Consider the following 18,620-nt stretch of genomic DNA (forward strand, 5'->3'; position numbering starts at 1 on the left):
CCCTTTCCTTCGATTCGATCCCATTTCCCTTTCCTTCCATTCCTCTCTATCCCATTTACCTGTCCTTCCATTCCTCTCTATCCCATTTACCTGTCCTTCCATTCCTCTCTATCCCATTTACCTGTCCTTCCATTCCTCTCTATCCCATTTACCTGTCCTTCCATTCCTCTCTATCCCATTTACCTGTCCTTCCATTCCTCTCTATCCCATTTACCTGTCCTTCCATTCCTCTCTATCCCATTTACCTGTCCTTCCATTCGTCTCTATCCCATTTACCTGTCCTTCCATTCTATCTTTTCCTTCCATTTCCTTCCATTTCCGTTTCCTTAAATTCTTTCTCTTTCATTCCATTATATCCTATTTCCCTTTACTTCCATTCTTTCCCGAATTGTACTACACTGGCTCCGACACTCGTCGGATGTGGCAGGGCTTGCAAAATATTACAGACCACAGAGGGAAGCACAGCCAAGAGCTGCCCAGTGACACGAGCCTACCAGACGAGCTAAATTCCTTCTATGCTCACTTCGAGGCAAGTAACACTGAAACATGCATGAGAGCATCAGCTGTTCCGGACGACTGTGTGATCACGCTCTCCGCAGCCGATGTGAGTAAGACCTTTAAACAGGCCGCAGGGCCAGACGGATTACCAGGAAGTGTACTCCGAGCATGCGTTCAACACCATAGTGCCCTCAAAGCTCATCACTAAGCTAAGGACCCTGGGACTAAACACCTCCCTCTGCAACTGGATCCTGGACTTCCTGACGGGATGCCCCCAGGTGGTAAGGATAGGCAACAACACAACCACCACGATGATCCTCAACACTGGGGCCCCTCAGGGGTGCGTGCTCAGTCCACTCTTGTACTCCCTGTTCACTCATGACTGCACGGCCAGGCACGACTCCAACACCATCATTAAGTTTGTCTCGGCCTACAGTGGTAGGCCCGAGACAGCCTATATGGAGGAGGTCAGAGACCTGGCTGTGTGGTGCCAGGACAACAACCTCTCACTCAACGTGATCAAGACAAAGGAGATGATTGTGGACTACATGAAAAGGAGGACCGAGCACGCCCCCATTCTCTTCGACGAGGCTATTTTGAAGCAGGTTGAGAGCTTCAAGTTCCTTGGTGTCCACATCATCAACAAACTAACATGGTCCAAGAACACCAAGTCAGTCGTGAAGAGGGCACAACAAAACCTATTCCCCTTCAGGAGATTGAAAAGATTTGGCATGGGTCCTCAGATCCTCATAAGGTTATAAAGCTGCACGATCGAGAGCATCCTGACTGGTTGCATCACCGCCTGGTATGACAACAGCTCGGCCTCCGACCACAAGGCACTACAGAGGGTAGTGCGTACAGCCCAGTACATCACTGGGGAAAAGCTTCCTGCCATCCAGGACCTCTATACAAGGCGGTGTCAGAGGAAGGCCCTAAAAATTGTCAAAGACTCCAGCCACCCTAGTCATAGACTGTTCTCTCTGCTACCGCACGGCAAGCAGTACTGGAGCTCCAAGTCTAGGTCCAAGAGGCTTCTAAACAGCTTCTACCCCCAAACCATAAGACTCCTGAACATCTAATCAGCCCATCTCCCTTTCCTTCTATTATATTCTAGCCCATCTCCCTTTCCTTCTATTATATTCTAGCCCATCTCCCTTTCCTTCATTCTATTCTATCCCATCTCCCTTTCCTTCCATTCTATTCTATCCCATCTCCCTTTCCTTCCATTCTATCTCCCTTTCCTTCTATTATATTCTAGCCCATCTCCCTTTCCTTCTATTATATTCTAGCCCATCTCCCTTTCCTTCTATTATATTCTAGCCCATCTCCCTTTCCTTCTATTATATTCTAGCCCATCTCCCTTTCCTTCCATTCTAGCCCATCTCCCTTTCCTTCTATTCTATCTCCCTTTCCTTCTATTATATTCTAGCCCATCTCCCTTTCCTTCTATTATATTCTAGCCCAATTCCCTTTCCTTCCATTATATCGCATTTCCATTTTCTTCCATTCTATCCAATTTCTCTTTATTTTCCTTCCATTTCAATCTATTCCATTAAATTTTCCTTCCATTCTATCCCATTTCCATTTACTTCCATTATATACCCTTTCCCTTTCTTTCCATTCCATTCATTCCCATTCCCTTTCATTCTATTCAATTCCACTGTCCTTACATTGTGGCCAATTACCATTTCCTTCCATTCCAATCTATCCCATTCCCATTTCCTTCCATTGTATCTCATTTCCCTTTTATTCTATCCCATTTCTCTTTCTTTTCATTTCATCCAATCCCATTTGACACTCCCGCCATTCCTTTCCATTTCCGTGTTCTTCCATTATATCCAAATTCCCTTTCCTTACATTATTTTCAATCTGATTTCCCTATTGTTCCTTTCTGTCAGATTACCCCGTCCCTCCATTCTATCCCATCTCCCTTTCCCTCCATTCTATCCCATTTCCCTTTCCCTCCATTCTATCCCATTTCCCTTTCCTTCAATTTCCATACTATCCCATTTCCATGTCCTTCCATTCCACTCCATGTCATTCCCATCTCTCTTTCCTTCCATTCTATCCCATTTCCTTCCATTCTATCCCATTTCCCTTTCCCTCCATTCTATCCCATCTCCCTTTCCCTCCATTCTATCCCATTTCCCTTTCCCTCCATTCTATCCCATCTCCCTTTCCCTCCATTCTATCCCATTTCCCTTTCCCTCCATTCTATCCCATCTCCCTTTCCCTCCATTCTATCCCATTTCCATGTCCTTCCATTCCATTCTATCCCATTTCTACATCTTTCCATTTCATTCAGTCCCATTTCTCCCATTTATTTTTCCTCCCATTCTATCCCTTCCATTAAATTCTATCCCATTTCCCTTTCCTTCCATCCTATTACATTTCCCTTTCATTGCATTATACACTGCTCAAAAAAATAAAGGGATCACTTAAACAACACAATGTAACTCCAAGTCAATCACACTTCTGTGAAATCAAACTGTCCACTTAGGAAGCAACACTGATTGACAATACATTTCACATGCTGTTGTGCAAATGGAATAGACAACAGGTGGAAATTATAGGCAATTAGCAAGACACCCCCAATAAAGGAGTGGTTCTGCAGGTGGGGACCACAGACCACTTCTCAGTTCCTATGCTTCCTGGCTGATGTTTTGGTCACTTTTGAATGCTGGCGGTGCTTTCACTCTAGTGGTAGCATGAGACGGAGTATACAACCCACACAAGTGGCTCAGGTAGTGCAGCTCATCCAGGATGGCACATCAATGCGAGCTGTGGCAAGAAGGTTTGCTGTGTCTGTCAGCGTAGTGTCCAGAGCATGGAGGCGCTACCAGGACACAGGCCAGTACATCAGGAGACGTGGAGGAGGTCGTAGGAGGGCAACAACCCAGCAGTAGGACCGCTACCTCCGCCTTTGTGCAAGGAGGAGCAGGAGGAGCACTGCCAGAGCCCTGCAAAATGACCTCCAGCAGGCCACAAATGTGCATGTGTCTGCTCAAACGGTCAGAAACAGACTCCATGAGGGTGGTATGAGGGCCCGACGTCCACAGGTGGGGGTTGTGCTTACAGCCCAACACTGTGCAGGACATTTGGCATTTGCCAGAGAACACCAAGATTGGCAAATTCGCCACTGTCGCCCTGTGCTCTTCACAGATGAAAGCAGGTTCACACTGAGCACGTGACAGACGTGACAGTCTGGAGACGCCGTGGAGAACGTTCTGCTGCCTGCAACATCCTACAGCATGACTGGTTTGAAGGTGGGTCAGTCATGGTGTGGGGTGGTATTTCATTGGGGGGCCGCACAGCCCTCCATGTGCTCGCCAGAGGTAGCCTGACTGCCATTAGGTACCGAGATGAGATCCTCAGACCCCTTGTGAGACCATATGCTGGTGCGGTTGGCCCTGGGTTCCTCCTAATGCAAGACAATGCTAGACCTCATGTGGCTGGAGTGTGTCAGCAGTTCCTGCAAGAGGAAGGCATTGATGCTATGGACTGGCCCGCCCGTTCCCCAGACCTGAATCCAATTGAGCACATCTGGGACATCATGTCTCGCTCCATCCACCAACGCCACGTTGCACCACAGACTGTCCAGGAGTTGGTGGATGCTTTAGTCAAGGTCTGGGAGAAGACGTGGAGGCCACACACACTACTGAGCCTCATTTTGACTTGTTTTAAGGACATTACATCAAAGTTGGATCAGCCTGTAGTGTGGTTTTCCACTTTAATTTTGAGTGTGACTCCAAATCCAGACCTCCATGGGTTGATAAATTGGATTTCCATTGATTATTTTTGTGTGATTTTGTTGTCAGCACATTCAACTATGTAAAGAAAAAAGTATTTAATAAGATTATTTCTTTCATTCAGATCTAGGATGTGTTGTTTAAGTGTTCCCTTTATTTTTTTGAGCAGTATATATCATTTTCCCTTCCTTTCATTTCATTCAGTCCCATTTCTCCCATTTATTTTTCCTTCCATTCTATCCCTTCCCTTTCCCTCCTATCTCATTTAGCTTTCCGTCCTTTTATACTATCCCATTTCCCTTAACTTCCATTCCATCCCATTTCCCTTCCATTCCATTCCATTCCATCCCATTTCCCGTTCCATCCATTCCAACCTATCCAATTTCCCTTTTCCTTCCATTCTATCCCATCACTTTCCTTCCATTTAATTATATCCCATTTCCCTGTGCTTCCTTTTGATACTATACTATCCCAATCCCCTTTCCTTCCATTCGATCCCAATTCCCTGTCCTTCCATTCTATTCTTTCCCATTTATCTTTCCCTTTCTTTCCATTCCATTTGATCAATTTATTTGCATTCTATTCCATCCCAGTCTCTCCTATCTCACCTGCCAGGAGGTATATGTAGCTGAGTTCTAGTGATGCCACTCCGTTCCTCCTGATGTGCTCAATACGAGAAGCAGTCTCCAGGGTCGACTTGACGAGAGCCTTCTTCCTAGGCACCACCAACTTGTCCTTCACTGAACCAGCCTTCATAGGAGCTGAGGTGAGAGAAACAAATTACTTTTATATACTGTATGTGTCAGCTGATATTGACAGGGTTTCTATAGAAACAAACGGGTTCAAACAGCGGCTCCAGACCAGTCACGTACGGATGGTTGTCTTGCTGGTTTCTTTTACGGCTTTGGAGGACTGGTCCAGGGCTGATTTCTTCTGGGCTGGTTTTGATGAAGCGGAATCCTTCTCCTGTTCCACTGGGCCATCAGGTTTGGCACTCTTTGAGTCGACTGACTGCAGGTCCTGTTCCCCTGATCTAAAACATCACAGGAATTATGGGAAAGTTTGTAAAGCTTGGCATGAAATATCGGTCTTGTGTGTGTGTGTGTGTGTGTGTGTGTGTGTCTGACCTGGCTCCACATTGTTCTGTGTCTGAGACCAGCGATCCTGTGTTGAGGGCAGCTGAGGAGGACACCTCCATGGTGGATGCCTTGGGCTCAACTGGTGGGTAATGTTAACATCATGTTATACTGTAGGCTATGTATTGTCTTTAAGACTACACCTATTTGATTGCATATGGATTGATCCTTTAAAAGGGTTTGCTTTATTTCTGACACCATGTGAACTTCACTGTTCTGGTATACCCTGTGTTCACATTATGAATACTGATATTCACTGTTCTGGTATACCCTGGGTTCACATTATGGATACTGATATTCACTGTTCTGGTATACCCTGGGTTCACATTATGGATACTGATATTCACTGTTCTGGTATACCCTGTGTTCACATTATGGATACTGATATTCACTGTTCTGGTATACCCTGGGTTCACATTATGGATACTGATATTCACTGTTCTGGTATACCCTGGGTCCACATTATGGATACTGATATTCACTGTTCTGGTATACCCTGGGTTCACATTATGGATACTGATATTCACTGTTCTGGTATACCCTGGGTCCACATTATGGATACTGATATTCACTGTTCTGGTATACCCTGGGTTCACATTATGGATACTAATGAAAGTCCTGTACCTGTAACACAGTTGAGCTCAGAGAACCTCTTGAAGTCCATGGACAAGACATCTCCTCTCTTATTGGACGATCTGGTCCTGGGATTCTTCTTCTCAAACATTGTTCTCAACTTGTACACCATGCTCTTTATCCCACCTTAAAGCAAACATCATCTGAAATCGACTATTTGCTCAAATTCGGATTGTTATATTGTACCAACGTGCAGTCGACCTCAGCCATTCTACCAGATTTTTGCTATCCGACTCCCGCATAGCTGTTGTTTTGATTGTGTCGGAGGTGGAAGCTGTCAAATCCACAAGAGGCTCCCGGCGTTATACCCATCGCGAACATTGCCATTGGCTGCATGGAGTCACATTAGTAGAAATCCCATGCAGCTGTGTTTACAAATTCAAACACTGGAACATGTGGTGTAATCTAAACCTCGTTTAGGCTGACAGAAATCCTCATTATTTATTTTAATGATCTTAAATTTGACTGTCATTTCTTCCATATAACACACTTTCTCATTCTGAACTTCTAGCGCGAGTGGGAAGGGTGTGGGCAGCTTCGTGACAATGGGCCAATTTGTTTTGCATGGCCCAGTGCCCCGGATGGGTGGAAATGTTACTTAAGAACCAATGGAATGGTCTAATATGTGCAAACTCCGCGCCCGCCCACCCAGCACACCAGGCCATGCAAAATGAACGCGCCCAATGACCACACGAGCAGCCGCTCACCGATTTGACAGCTCCAACGCAGCTACACCACTGATAAAAGAAGGAGCCAGATCTCTCACAGGATGTAACAATCTGAAGCATCTGTTTATAGCACTTCGGTTGATGAGACGAAGTCCACTGGCAGGAAGTGGGAGGAGAGGGAGCTAGAAGAAACCTGGCTGACAATCTGCTTTAATATTGTAGCATGGTTTGAGATCCATGCTGATTGTTAAAGTCACTTCTATCCGTAGCTGTACTTGATTTAGCCACAACCGTACAAACCATCAGTATAAGATTGCGCCGACAAACATGGCAGCTCTGCTTCTAGCTCCTAAGCAACTTTGCAGTATTCATTTTTTGGTGTGTTATTTCTTACATTATTAGCCCAGAAAGTTTTTGGGGTGTTACATACAGCCGGAAATAACTTTTGGATATCAGAGCGACGGTAACTCACCAGCATTACGACCAGCAATATGAGTTTCCTGAATTGGATCCTTTGTTCGTACCCCCCAGGGCAATTTAACTCATCCCAGAGGCTGATCCAAGACGCCGCCGGTGGAGAAGAGGTATTCGGATTGGACCTCTAGTCCGACTCAGGAGGCGGGCACACCATCCGCCGCTTCCGAGTATATAACTCGCTAATGTTCAGTCTCTGGACAATAAAGTAGACGAGCTCAGGGCGAGGATCTCCTTCCAGAGAGACATCAGGGACTGTAACATATTCTGTTTTATGGAATCATGGCTCTCTCGGGATATACTGTCCCCATCCATCCAGCCAGCTGGGTTCTCAGTTCATCGCACAGACAGTAATAAAGAATTCTCCGTGAAGAAGAAAGGCGTGGGTGTATGCTTCATGATTAACTACTCATGGTGTCCTTTTGTTCACCCGACATAGAATACCTCACAATCAAATGCAGACCGTATTACCTCCCAAGAGAATTCTCTTCAGTTATAGTCACAGCCATGTATATACCCCCTCAAGCCAATACCACGACGGCCCTCAAAGAACTACACTGGACTTCATGCAAACTGGAAACCGCATATCCTGAGGCCGCATTTAATGCAGCTGGCAAATTTGAGGAAAACGCTACCGAAGTTCTATCAACACATTAACTGTAGAGGGAAAACACTAGATCACTGCTACTCGCCTCTTCGAGATGCCTACAATATCGACTCCATTTGCTCCTCCCTTCCTATAGGCAGAAACTCAAGCAGGAAGTACCCATGCTAAGCTATATTCAACGCTGGTCTGACCAATCAGAATCCATGGTTCAAGATTGTTTTGATCGTGTGGACTGGGATATGTTCCGGGTAGCCTCTGAGAGTAACATTGACGCTTTCACGGACACGGTGTTTGAGTTCATCAGGAAGTGTATAGGGGGTGTTGTTCCCACGGTGACTGAGTTCATCAGGAAGTGTATAGGGGGTGTTGTTCCCACGGTGACTATTAAAACCTACCCAAACCAGAAACCGTGGATAGATGGCAGCTTTCGTGCAAAATTTGGTTTGGCCCCTAAGACCCTCAAACTTTTACAGATGCTCAATTGAGAGCATCATGTCGGGCTGTTTCACCACCTGGTACGGCAACTGCACCGCCCGCAACCGCAGGGCTCTCCAGAGGGTGGCACAGTTTGCTCAATGCATCCCTGGGGACACACTGCCTGCCGTACGGGACACCTACAGCACCCGGTGTTACAGGAAGGCCAAAAAGATCATCAAGAACATCAACCACCCGAGCCACAGCCTGTTCACCCCGCTATCATCCAGAAGGAGAGGTCAGTACAGGTGCATCAAACCCGGGTCCCGAGAGACTGAAAAACAGCTTCTATCTCAAGGCTATCAGACTGTGAAATAGCCATCCATCCGGCTAATCAACCCTGCACCTTAGAGGCTGCTACCCTATATACATAGACATGGAATCACTAGTCACTTCATTTGAGTCAATTGGGGGTGTACCTGTGGATGTATTTCAAGGCCTACCTTCAAACTCAGTGCCTCTTTGCTTGACATCATGGGAAAACCAAAATAAATCAACCAAGACCTCTGCTTCATCCTTGGGAGCAATTTCCAAATGCCTGAAGGTATCACATTCATCTGTACAAACAATAGTACGCAAGTATAAACACCATGGGACCACGCAGCCATCACACCGCTCAGGAAGGAGAAGCGTTCTGTCTCCTAGAGATGAACGTAGTTTGGTGCGAAAAGTGCAAATCAATCCCAGAACAACAGCAAAGGACCTTGTGAAGTTGCTGGAGGAAATGGGTACAAAAGTATCTATATCCATAGCAAAACGAGTCCTATGTCGACATAACCTGAAAGGCCACTCAGTAAGGAAGAAGCCACTGCTCCAAACCACCATAAAAAACCCAGACTACGGTTTGCAATTGATCGTACTTTTTGGAGAAATGTCCTCTGGTCTCATGAAACAAAATAAGAACAGTTTGGTCATAATGACAATTGTCATGTTTGGAGGAAAAGGGGGAGGATTGCAAGCTGAAGAACACCATCCCAACCGTGAAGCACGGGGGTGGCAGCATCATGTTGTGGGGGTGCTTTGCTGCAGGAGGGACTGGTGCACTTCACAAAATAGATGGCATCATGAGGAAGGGAAATGATGTGGATATATTGAAGCAACATCTCAAGACATCAGTCAGGAGGTTAAAGCTTGGTCGCAAATGGGTCTTCAAAATGGACAATGACCTCAAGCATACTTCCAAAGTTGTGGCAAAATGGCTTAAGGACCATAAAGTCAAGGTATTGGAGTGGCCATCACAAAGCCCTGACCTCAATCCTATAGAAAATGTGTGGGCAGAACTGAATAAGTGTGTGCGAGCAAGGAGGCCTACAAACCTGACTCAGTTACACCAGCTCTGTCAGGAGGAATGGGAATTGTGAAAAACTGAGTTTAAATGTATTTGGCTAAAGTGTATGTTAAACTTCTGACTTCAATTGTATATATGCTGTATTCTATTCTACTGTATTTAGTCAATGTCACTCTAACATTGCTCGTCCTAATATATGTTTTTAAATTACATTATTTTACTTTTAGATTTGTGTATTGTTGTGTACTGTTAGATATTACTGCACTGTTGCTAGCAACTCAAGCATTTCGTCACACCCGCAATAACATCTGCTAAATATATGTATGTGTGCAATCAAATTTGATTTCATTTATCACCACACGAGTAACTGATTGAATCTAGGGCCTAAACGTTTGTTTAGAGAATCGCAACAGTGAGAATCTTTGTTTACATTTCAATAAAACTTATATTAGGATTCTAAGAGACCTGCATGTTTTGAGGCTGTTTCAAAAGCATCCACAGAGTAGGTTGAATGTAACAAGCTAGCTAGCTAGCTACGCACAACGCTATGAAGAACTGTAGCAGTGTAGCTATCATCAAAATGAAATGACTGTAGTTAGAGAAAGTGCTTCCCAAACCTCTCCTCCACAACCAACAGACCTTTCACTTACCTTCCCCAATACCAGCACACCTGATTAAACTGGTCAACCAATCATCAAGCCCTTGATTAGTTGAATCAGGTGTGCTGGTTCTGGATCTAATAAGTAGAATTTGCTGGGGTGCTACAGGAGATGAGTGAGAAACACTGCATTAGGAGGAGCCCAGGCAGGGCCAGTTTCCAGTGCTTAGCCATGATAAGTTTCTGACCTTATGGTCGCTGTAAGTAGGCTTCCCTGTAAGGCTGCTTTGATCAGGACATCACGAAGCCGGTGTGAGATATGGGTCTGAAAACGTACCTCAATCCAGTGATGGAAGATTGCATTGTACTCCTAATTCACCCATTATCCAAAATGCTACATGGAGAAGATTGAAATGCTGCTGTTTTTTAAGTAAACTGTCCTTTGCGTCCTCATGATAGATATCTTAGGTAGCCATTATGGAATGGCACATCGCACTGAACATCAAAGGACCTGATTGGCTGACTATCTTTAGTTGTTAAACGCAACTGCCAAAATGTCTGCTGTTGCTTCTGCAAGTTCGAGGACGAAAACGGCAGTTTTATGGAAAAACTTGCAGTATTTCAGTCTTCTTTAAGTAGCATTTTGGATAATGGGTAAATTAGGAGTACAATGCAATCTCCCATTCCTGAATTGAGGTAGATTTTGAGACCCATATCTCACTCCGGCTCTGTGGTGAACTGGTTAAAACAGCCTGCCAATACGAATTTACCAGGGAAGCGGAGAGCGACTGGAAATTAGGAATCTTATTATGTCTATGCTTAGCTAAACCCAGTGCCCTGCCCCAGCCCAAATCTCAGGTCACTGATGGAGATTGATGATTTGATTACTTCTGGCTGCCTCAGTCTAGGTTTCCTCCTAGCATCAGATAGATACCTTAAAACAGTTATTAACATGAGCACATTCTCCAGCACAATTATATTACTGTAGCACAACATCGGTGTAAAACAATATTGACAACTGAACACTAAAACACTGTTGAAAGTCTGGGTGGGCCAAAACAAATCTAACACACAACTCTCTGAGTTTGGGAAATGTAAACGATTCCCAGTGATGTTAACAGAAGTTAAAAACAGGATAAAACCGCAGCTCTTACCTAGATCATTGTCTTCCCCTGGTTTGGCCTGTGGCAGCCGGAAGGTTTTGGGTCGGTCATATCTGGATCAATAAATAAGCAAGCAGACACTTTGATCTACACTTAGATTGAACCACGGGTTTACATACCAGAGTAAGGCCAGGTATTGTACCACAGATTATAGACTATTGTTGGGGCTCAGTTCAATCCGTATCGCTGAAGTTCAGCGTTATAGCACGATTTAAATCTAAAGTTAATTTCAGATTGAGCCGAGATATGCAGCATTTACCGCTGAATCAGGAACGTTGCCTTAACATTTCTAACGCGCTGTAATGCAGTTCTTCAGTACTCTAGATTCAATCAAGCCCTTAGTCTATAATCTGTGTTATAATACCTGGCCTTAGTCTGTAATCTGTGTTATAATACCTGGCCTTAGTCTGTAATCTGTGGTATAATACCTGGCCTTAGTCTATAATCTGTGTGAGTGGTACAATGCCTGGCCTTAGTCTGTAATCTGTGGTACAATACCTGGCCTTAGTCTGTAATCTGTGTTACAATACCTGGCCTTAGTCTATAATCTGTGTTACAATGCCTGGCCTTAGTCTATAATCTGTGGTACAATGCCTGGCCTTAGTCTGTAATCTGTGTTACACTACCTGGCCTTAGTCAATAATATGTGTTACAATACCTGGCTTTAGTCGATAATCTGTGGTACAATACCTGGCCTTAGTCTGTAATCTGTGTTACAATACCTGGCCTTAGTCTGTAATCTGTGTTACAATACCTGGTTTTAGTCGATAATCTGTGGTACAATACCTGGCTTTAGTCTGTAATCTGTGTGGTACAATACCTGGCCTTAGTCTATAATCTGTGTTACAAACTGGCTAGTAATGTGGTACAATACCTGGCCTTAGTCTGTAATCTGTGTTAAAACCTGGCCTAGTTATAATGTGTTACAATACCTGGCCTTAGTCTATAATCTGTGGTACAATACCTGGCCTTAGTCGATAATCTGTGGTACAATACCTGGCCTTAGTCTGTAATCTGTGTTACAATACCTGGCCTTAGTCTGTAATCTGTGGTACAATACCTGGCCTTAGTCTGTAATCTGTGTTACAATACCTGGCCTTTAGTCTGTAATCTGTGTGAGTGGTACAATACCTGGCCTTAGCAGAGACCCTGTCCTTGGTGTCCCAGATTTTGAAGGTGGTTTTATGAGACACCAGTTTAATGAGCAGCTCTCTGGTGACTCTAACCTTTACAGACTGGGACCAGCCTAACCACACCTGGTCCCCTTCAAGCCACGGCTTCAGCACCTGCGGAGGTACATACACACACCACATGGTCCGTTATACACCTGTTGGACATAATGTGCTTGGTCAGTTTGAGGACTCTACATTGAGTATCATTATATTCAACGCGAGAAAAGGAGGGTGTGTCATTGTGTTGAGATTGAGAGGGATTACATGCCCATGCCCATGCCATGCCATGCCATGCCTGTCTGTCTGTCTGTCTGCCTTAGCTTTAGCTCAGAAGGCTAACACAATAATGGCATTACCTTGGTCTGTCTGTCTGTCTGCCTTAGCTTTAGCTCAGAAGGCTAACACAATCATGGCATTACCTTGGTCTGTCTGTCTGTCTGCCTTAGCTTTAGCTCAGCAGGCTAACACAATCATGGCATTACCTTGGTCTGTCTGTCTGTCTGCCTTAGCTTTAGCTCAGCAGGCTAACACAATCATGGCATTACCTTGGTCTGTCTGTCTGTCTGCCTTAGCTTTAGCTCAGCAGGCTAACACACTCATGGCATTACCTTGGTCTCATTCTCCATGTAGATCTTAGCAGCAAGGCCGAACATCACCAGATCTACTTTAACAGGGTCCTGGTCACCAGGCAGCATGTTGTACTCGATACGGTAGTATGTCTGGGCCTTAGGGGCCTCCACCACTCCACCGGACAAGACCCGTTTGGGCTTCTTCTTGGCCTTCTCCACTAAGGCCATAGCCTCACCTACAGGACAGGGTTCTTCACCTATAGGAAAACAGGGAATAGAATTAAACACAAGGCTGTGATATAAATGTATCTCACCTAGAGGACAAAAGGGGACAGAATTACATAGAACACACCAATATGAATTTTTATGGGATAGGGAACAGATATGGGACAGAGGGGTGATGTATATCGATGGGATGGGGACAGATAGGGGTAATGTAGCTCTGGTTTAGGGGTCAGATAGGGGTAATGTAGCTCTGGTTTAGGGGTCAGATAGGGGTAATGTAGCTCTGGTTTAGGGGTCAGATAGGGGTAGTGTAGCTCTATGGTTTAGGGGTCAGATAGGGGTAATGTAGCTCTATGTTTTAGGGGTCAGATAGGGGTAATGTAGCTCTGGTTTAGGGGTCAGATAGGGGTGATGTAGCTCTATGGTTTAGGGCTCAGATAGGGGTGATGTAGCTCTATGGTTTAGGGGTCAGATAGGGGTAATGTAGCTCTATGGTATAGGGGACAGATAGGGGTGATGTAGCTCTATGGTATAGGGGTCAGATAGGGGTAATGTAGCTCTATGGTATAGGGGACAGATAGGGGTAATGTAGCTCTATGGTATAGGGGACAGATAGGGGTGATGTAGCTCTATGGTATAGGGGTCAGATAGGGGTAATGTAGCTCTATGGTATAGGGGACAGATAGGGGTAATGTAGCTCTATGGTATAGGGGACAGATAGGGGTGATGTAGCTATATGGTATAGGGGTCAGATAGGGGTAATGTAGCTCTATGGTATAGGGGACAGATAGGGGTAATGTAGCTCTGGTTTAGGGGTCAGATAGGGGTAATGTAGCTCTATGGTTTAGGGGTCAGATAGGGGTAATGTAGCTCTATGGTTTAGGGGTCAGATAGGGGTAATGTAGCTCTATGGTATAGGGGACAGATAGGGGTAATGTAGCTCTATGGTATAGGGGTCAGATAGGGGTGATGTAGCTCTGGTTTAGGGGCCAGATAGGGGTAATGTAGCTCTATGGTATAGGGGACAGATAGGGGTAATGTAGCTCTATGGGATAGGGGACAGATAGGAGTAATGTAGCTCTATGGTATAGGGGACAGATAGGGGTAATGTAGCTCTATGGTATAGGGGACAGATAGGGGTGATGTAGCTCTATGGTATGGGGACAGATAGGGGTAATGTAGCTCTGGTTTAGGGGTCAGATAGGGGTGATGTAGCTCTGGTTTAGGGGACAGATAGGGGTAATGTAGCTCTGGTTTAGGGGTCAGATAGGGGTGATGTAGCTCTATGGGTATAGGGGACAGATAGGGGTAATGTAGCTCTATGGTTTAGGGGACAGATAGGGGTAATGTAGCTCTATGGTATAGGGGTCAGATAGGGGTGATGTAGCTCTGGTTTAGGGGTCAGATAGGGGTGATGTAGCTCTATGGTTTAGGGGTCAGATAGGGGTAATGTAGCTCTATGGTTTAGGGGTCAGATAGGGGTGATGTAGCTCTGGTTTAGGGGTCAGATAGGGGTAATGTAGCTCTATGGTTTAGGGGTCAGATAGGGGTAATGTAGCTCTATGGTTTAGGGGTCAGATAGGGGTAATGTAGCTCTATGGTTTAGGGGTCAGATAGGGGTGATGTAGCTCTATGGTATAGGGGTCAGATAGGGGTAATGTAGCTCTATGGTTTAGGGGTCAGATAGGGGTGATGTAGCTCTGGTTTAGGGGTCAGATAGGGGTAATGTAGCTCTATGGTATAGGGGACAGATAGGGGTAATGTAGCTCTATGGGATAGGGGACAGATAGGAGTAATGTAGCTCTATGGTATAGGGGACAGATAGGGGTAATGTAGCTCTATGGTATAGGGGACAGATAGGGGTAATGTAGCTCTATGGTATAGGGGACAGATAGGGGTAATGTAGCTCTGGTTTAGGGGTCAGATAGGGGTGATGTAGCTCTGGTTTAGGGGACAGATAGGGGTAATGTAGCTCTATGGTATAGGGGTCAGATAGGGGTGATGTAGCTCTATGGGATAGGGGACAGATAGGGGTAATGTAGCTCTATGGTTTAGGGGACAGATAGGGGTAATGTAGCTCTATGGTATAGGGGTCAGATAGGGGTGATGTAGCTCTGGTTTAGGGGTCAGATAGGGGTGATGTAGCTCTATGGTATAGGGGTCAGATAGGGGTAATGTAGCTCTATGGTTTAGGGGTCAGATAGGGGTGATGTAGCTCTGGTTTAGGGGTCAGATAGGGGTAATGTAGCTCTATGGTATAGGGGTCAGATAGGGGTAATGTAGCTCTATGGTTTAGGGGACAGATAGGGGTAATGTAGCTCTATGGTATAGGGGTCAGATAGGGGTGATGTAGCTCTATGGTATAGGGGTCAGATAGGGGTAATGTAGCTCTATGGTTTAGGGGTCAGATAGGGGTGATGTAGCTCTGGTTTAGGGGTCAGATAGGGGTAATGTAGCTCTATGGTATAGGGGTCAGATAGGGGTAATGTAGCTCTATGGTTTAGGGGACAGATAGGGGTAATGTAGCTCTATGGTATAGGGGTCAGATAGGGGTGATGTAGCTCTATGGTTTAGGGGTCAGATAGGGGTGATGTAGCTCTATGGTTTAGGGGTCAGATAGGGGTGATGTAGCTCTATGGTTTAGGGGTCAGATAGGGGTGATGTAGCTCTATGGTATAGGGGTCAGATAGGGGTGATGTCAAGGACTGGTTCTCTTGTGTCTATGCTATGGCTTTAGTATGTCATACTATACACAAGTAACATAAATTTTCTCCCTGTTTTCTATAAAATGAATGTTTGTGAATTCAAATACTGTGCAATTCTGTTCTATTCCAATGTCTTTGTGCGTGGTATTTTGTGTGGTATTGACATTTCTATTTCTAATGTGCTTGTTTTAAACCTATGGTAGTGTACCTTTAGGAATGGCTATAACAATGCTGACAGTCCATTTGACGATATGGGAGCCATCTTTGCTGTCTGTACTGGTCAGGTCATCGGGTATGTCTTTGCTGTCTGTACTGGTCAGTACATCGGGTATGTCTTTGCTGTCTGTCGTAATGACGACATCCACCGGTGAGCTGGACTCCGAATATGACCTGTCCTGGTCTCTATGTTCTTGTCCCCCTGGGAACATGTCCTCCCTGTCCCTGTCTCTCCCACACCCTTCGGGCTCTGTGTCCTCCCCCAAATCAGAGTCTGGTGGAGAGGGACAGGGTAGAGAGCTCTTGGAGTCTGGTTCCTCACACAGCGATCTGGACTCCATGGTTTGTAGACAATGTAACGTTACTGACTGAATAACAGACCTGCCAAAGGATCAAACATGGTTATTTCTAACTTCGTCAAAATGTGAATATATATATAAATAGCGTTGCAGCAAAACAAAGTAAATGTTCATTATTTGATTCTTTAAAAAACAAATTCCATGCTCTACACTCCTAACAATGAGTAAATGCTACGCAAACGCACAGCTTTCTGCAATGCCCAACAATACATGTTACATCTCTACATTATCATGCAACTTTTAAAATCCTAATTCACAATGCACAAGCCTACCGTTTACTGTCCTGCTGGCCTGTGTGGGTTGGTGATCCTACCGACCCTTCAGGCACAACATTTTCACATCATCTGAGTAAAATGACATGTCAACTTTTCTGTGAATCAACTTCCTACTCACCGTTACACGAAATAGTCCTTAGCTCTTTGGTAGACTGGAGGTGCAGGTAGACTGGAGGTGCAGTTCGGCAGCTATTTCAGTTTGTGTCTCTTAAATCTTTTACCAATATCATCACTGATACATGGTATATAGCCTAATTATTTTCAGAATTACGTAGAATCACGGTTTCATCTTTGGCGGAATGACATCAAATGCGGTAGTATGTCACATGAACTGTTTCCGTCACCTTAGCAACCAGTGTTGCGACAACAACGTGAAAACGTTAGTCTCCACAAGTTGTTAGTAACAATGTTGCGACAACAACGTGAAAACTTTACAGTCTCCACAAGTTGTTAGTAACAATGTTGCGACAACAACATCAAAACGTTACAGTCTCCACAAGTTGTTTGTAACAATGTTGCGACAACAACGTGAAAACGTTACAATCTCCACAAGTTGTTTGTAACAATGTTGCGACAACAACGTGAAAACGTTACAATCTCCACAAGTTGTTTGTAACAATGTTGCGACAACAACGTGAAAACGTTACAGTCTCCACAAGTTGTTTGTAACAATGTTGCGGTGAGTGAACGTTACACTGTGACATCATAATATATATCATAGTAAATGGATATTATGACGTCACAATGGCCAGTCCGGAACGAACTGAAACTTTGAAAGCCCGATTAGAGGGAAGAATCAAGCATTGCTCTTATCCTGATAATTATGAACTAGATAAAAGATTGTAGACTATTCTGATACTAAAACAAACAATGGTTTTATAAAAAAAAAATACAAAACAACCCACACAATATTTTAGTAATTTAAAAATCTTAATTTTCATTATTTTCAGCAATTATTTTTTTCAACCTGTTTGAAACTATTATAACAAAATCTTAAACTCATTCAATATTAATTTGTTTCGTGCATGAGTACTACCTAGTCTTTTCAAACCATTACCCCCCTCACGGACTCAGTTCCAGAACAATGAAGCCGTATTGATATGTGTTGGTCGACCAGACATCAGTCCCAACTAATAATCAACTGATCTAACAATACAATAGAACAGCAGCTGATTGGTTTAAACACTGTTTCAAATAAGCTACATGTCAGGACCGTTATTATCAGGTCGCAATATGATATTGCACATTGTATTGTATTCTATCCCATTATTGTATTTAATTTTCCTTTCTATTCTATAAAATATGTGTTCTACTCTTACTGTAGTATAGTGTAATGTAGGCTAGCCTGCGTTAGAAAAATGTGAAGGTGAAAAGCATACATTTTCTTTCTCTACTTTCGAGGAAACCATTTCAAATGACGCCCCAGTTTATATGTGTTGCGGGGCTGCGCCAAAACTCGCTTCAAAGAAACGCCCCGCCCGCACAGAGAGCTCCTCTGCAGAAATACACTTTTATTCAGTCACGGAGAAGAGGACATGGACACAGGATGCTACAACATGATCACTGATACACAACTTCTTCTCATCAATGGATTTGTACTGATTTGAAAAGAATGGATAAAATATTGGATAAAGTCGATAGTTGTGATCTGTACGGCCGACCCGCCCGCAGGACACAATGGATAGCGAGTACCCTGGCTTACCACTACGGACTGGACCGGGGAGTAGAGAACGAAATTATAGTTCTGGCGACCGGACTGGACCAGTATCTGCAGGAGATCTTCCACCACATGGACTGTACAGGAGATGGGA

At 44.5% G+C, this 18,620-nt stretch overlaps 1 protein-coding gene across 2 annotated transcripts in view; it reads right to left on the minus strand.

The window, feature by feature from the left end:
• The window catches only part of cfap92 (cilia and flagella associated protein 92 (putative)), a 66,339-nt gene extending 48,878 nt beyond the window's left edge, over window positions 1-17,461 (minus strand). Inside the window, exons 1-9 of one of the 2 annotated variants that reach the window (XM_045705627.1) lie at window positions 16,928-17,461; window positions 16,168-16,556; window positions 13,069-13,286; window positions 12,420-12,574; window positions 11,280-11,341; window positions 6,008-6,142; window positions 5,375-5,465; window positions 5,120-5,280; window positions 4,856-5,008 (exon numbers count right to left, since the gene is read on the minus strand). In XM_045705627.1, coding sequence (XP_045561583.1) covers window positions 4,856-5,008; window positions 5,120-5,280; window positions 5,375-5,465; window positions 6,008-6,142; window positions 11,280-11,341; window positions 12,420-12,574; window positions 13,069-13,286; window positions 16,168-16,516 — 1,324 coding nt within the window. In that variant the 5' untranslated portion in view covers window positions 16,517-16,556; window positions 16,928-17,461. The other variant, XM_045705628.1, reaches the window with a different exon arrangement.
• Between the last annotated feature and the right edge of the window lie 1,159 nt (window positions 17,462-18,620).

This window comes from Salmo salar, chromosome ssa22 (assembly GCF_905237065.1).
Source record: "Salmo salar chromosome ssa22, Ssal_v3.1, whole genome shotgun sequence".
NCBI lineage: Eukaryota > Metazoa > Chordata > Actinopteri > Salmoniformes > Salmonidae > Salmo > Salmo salar.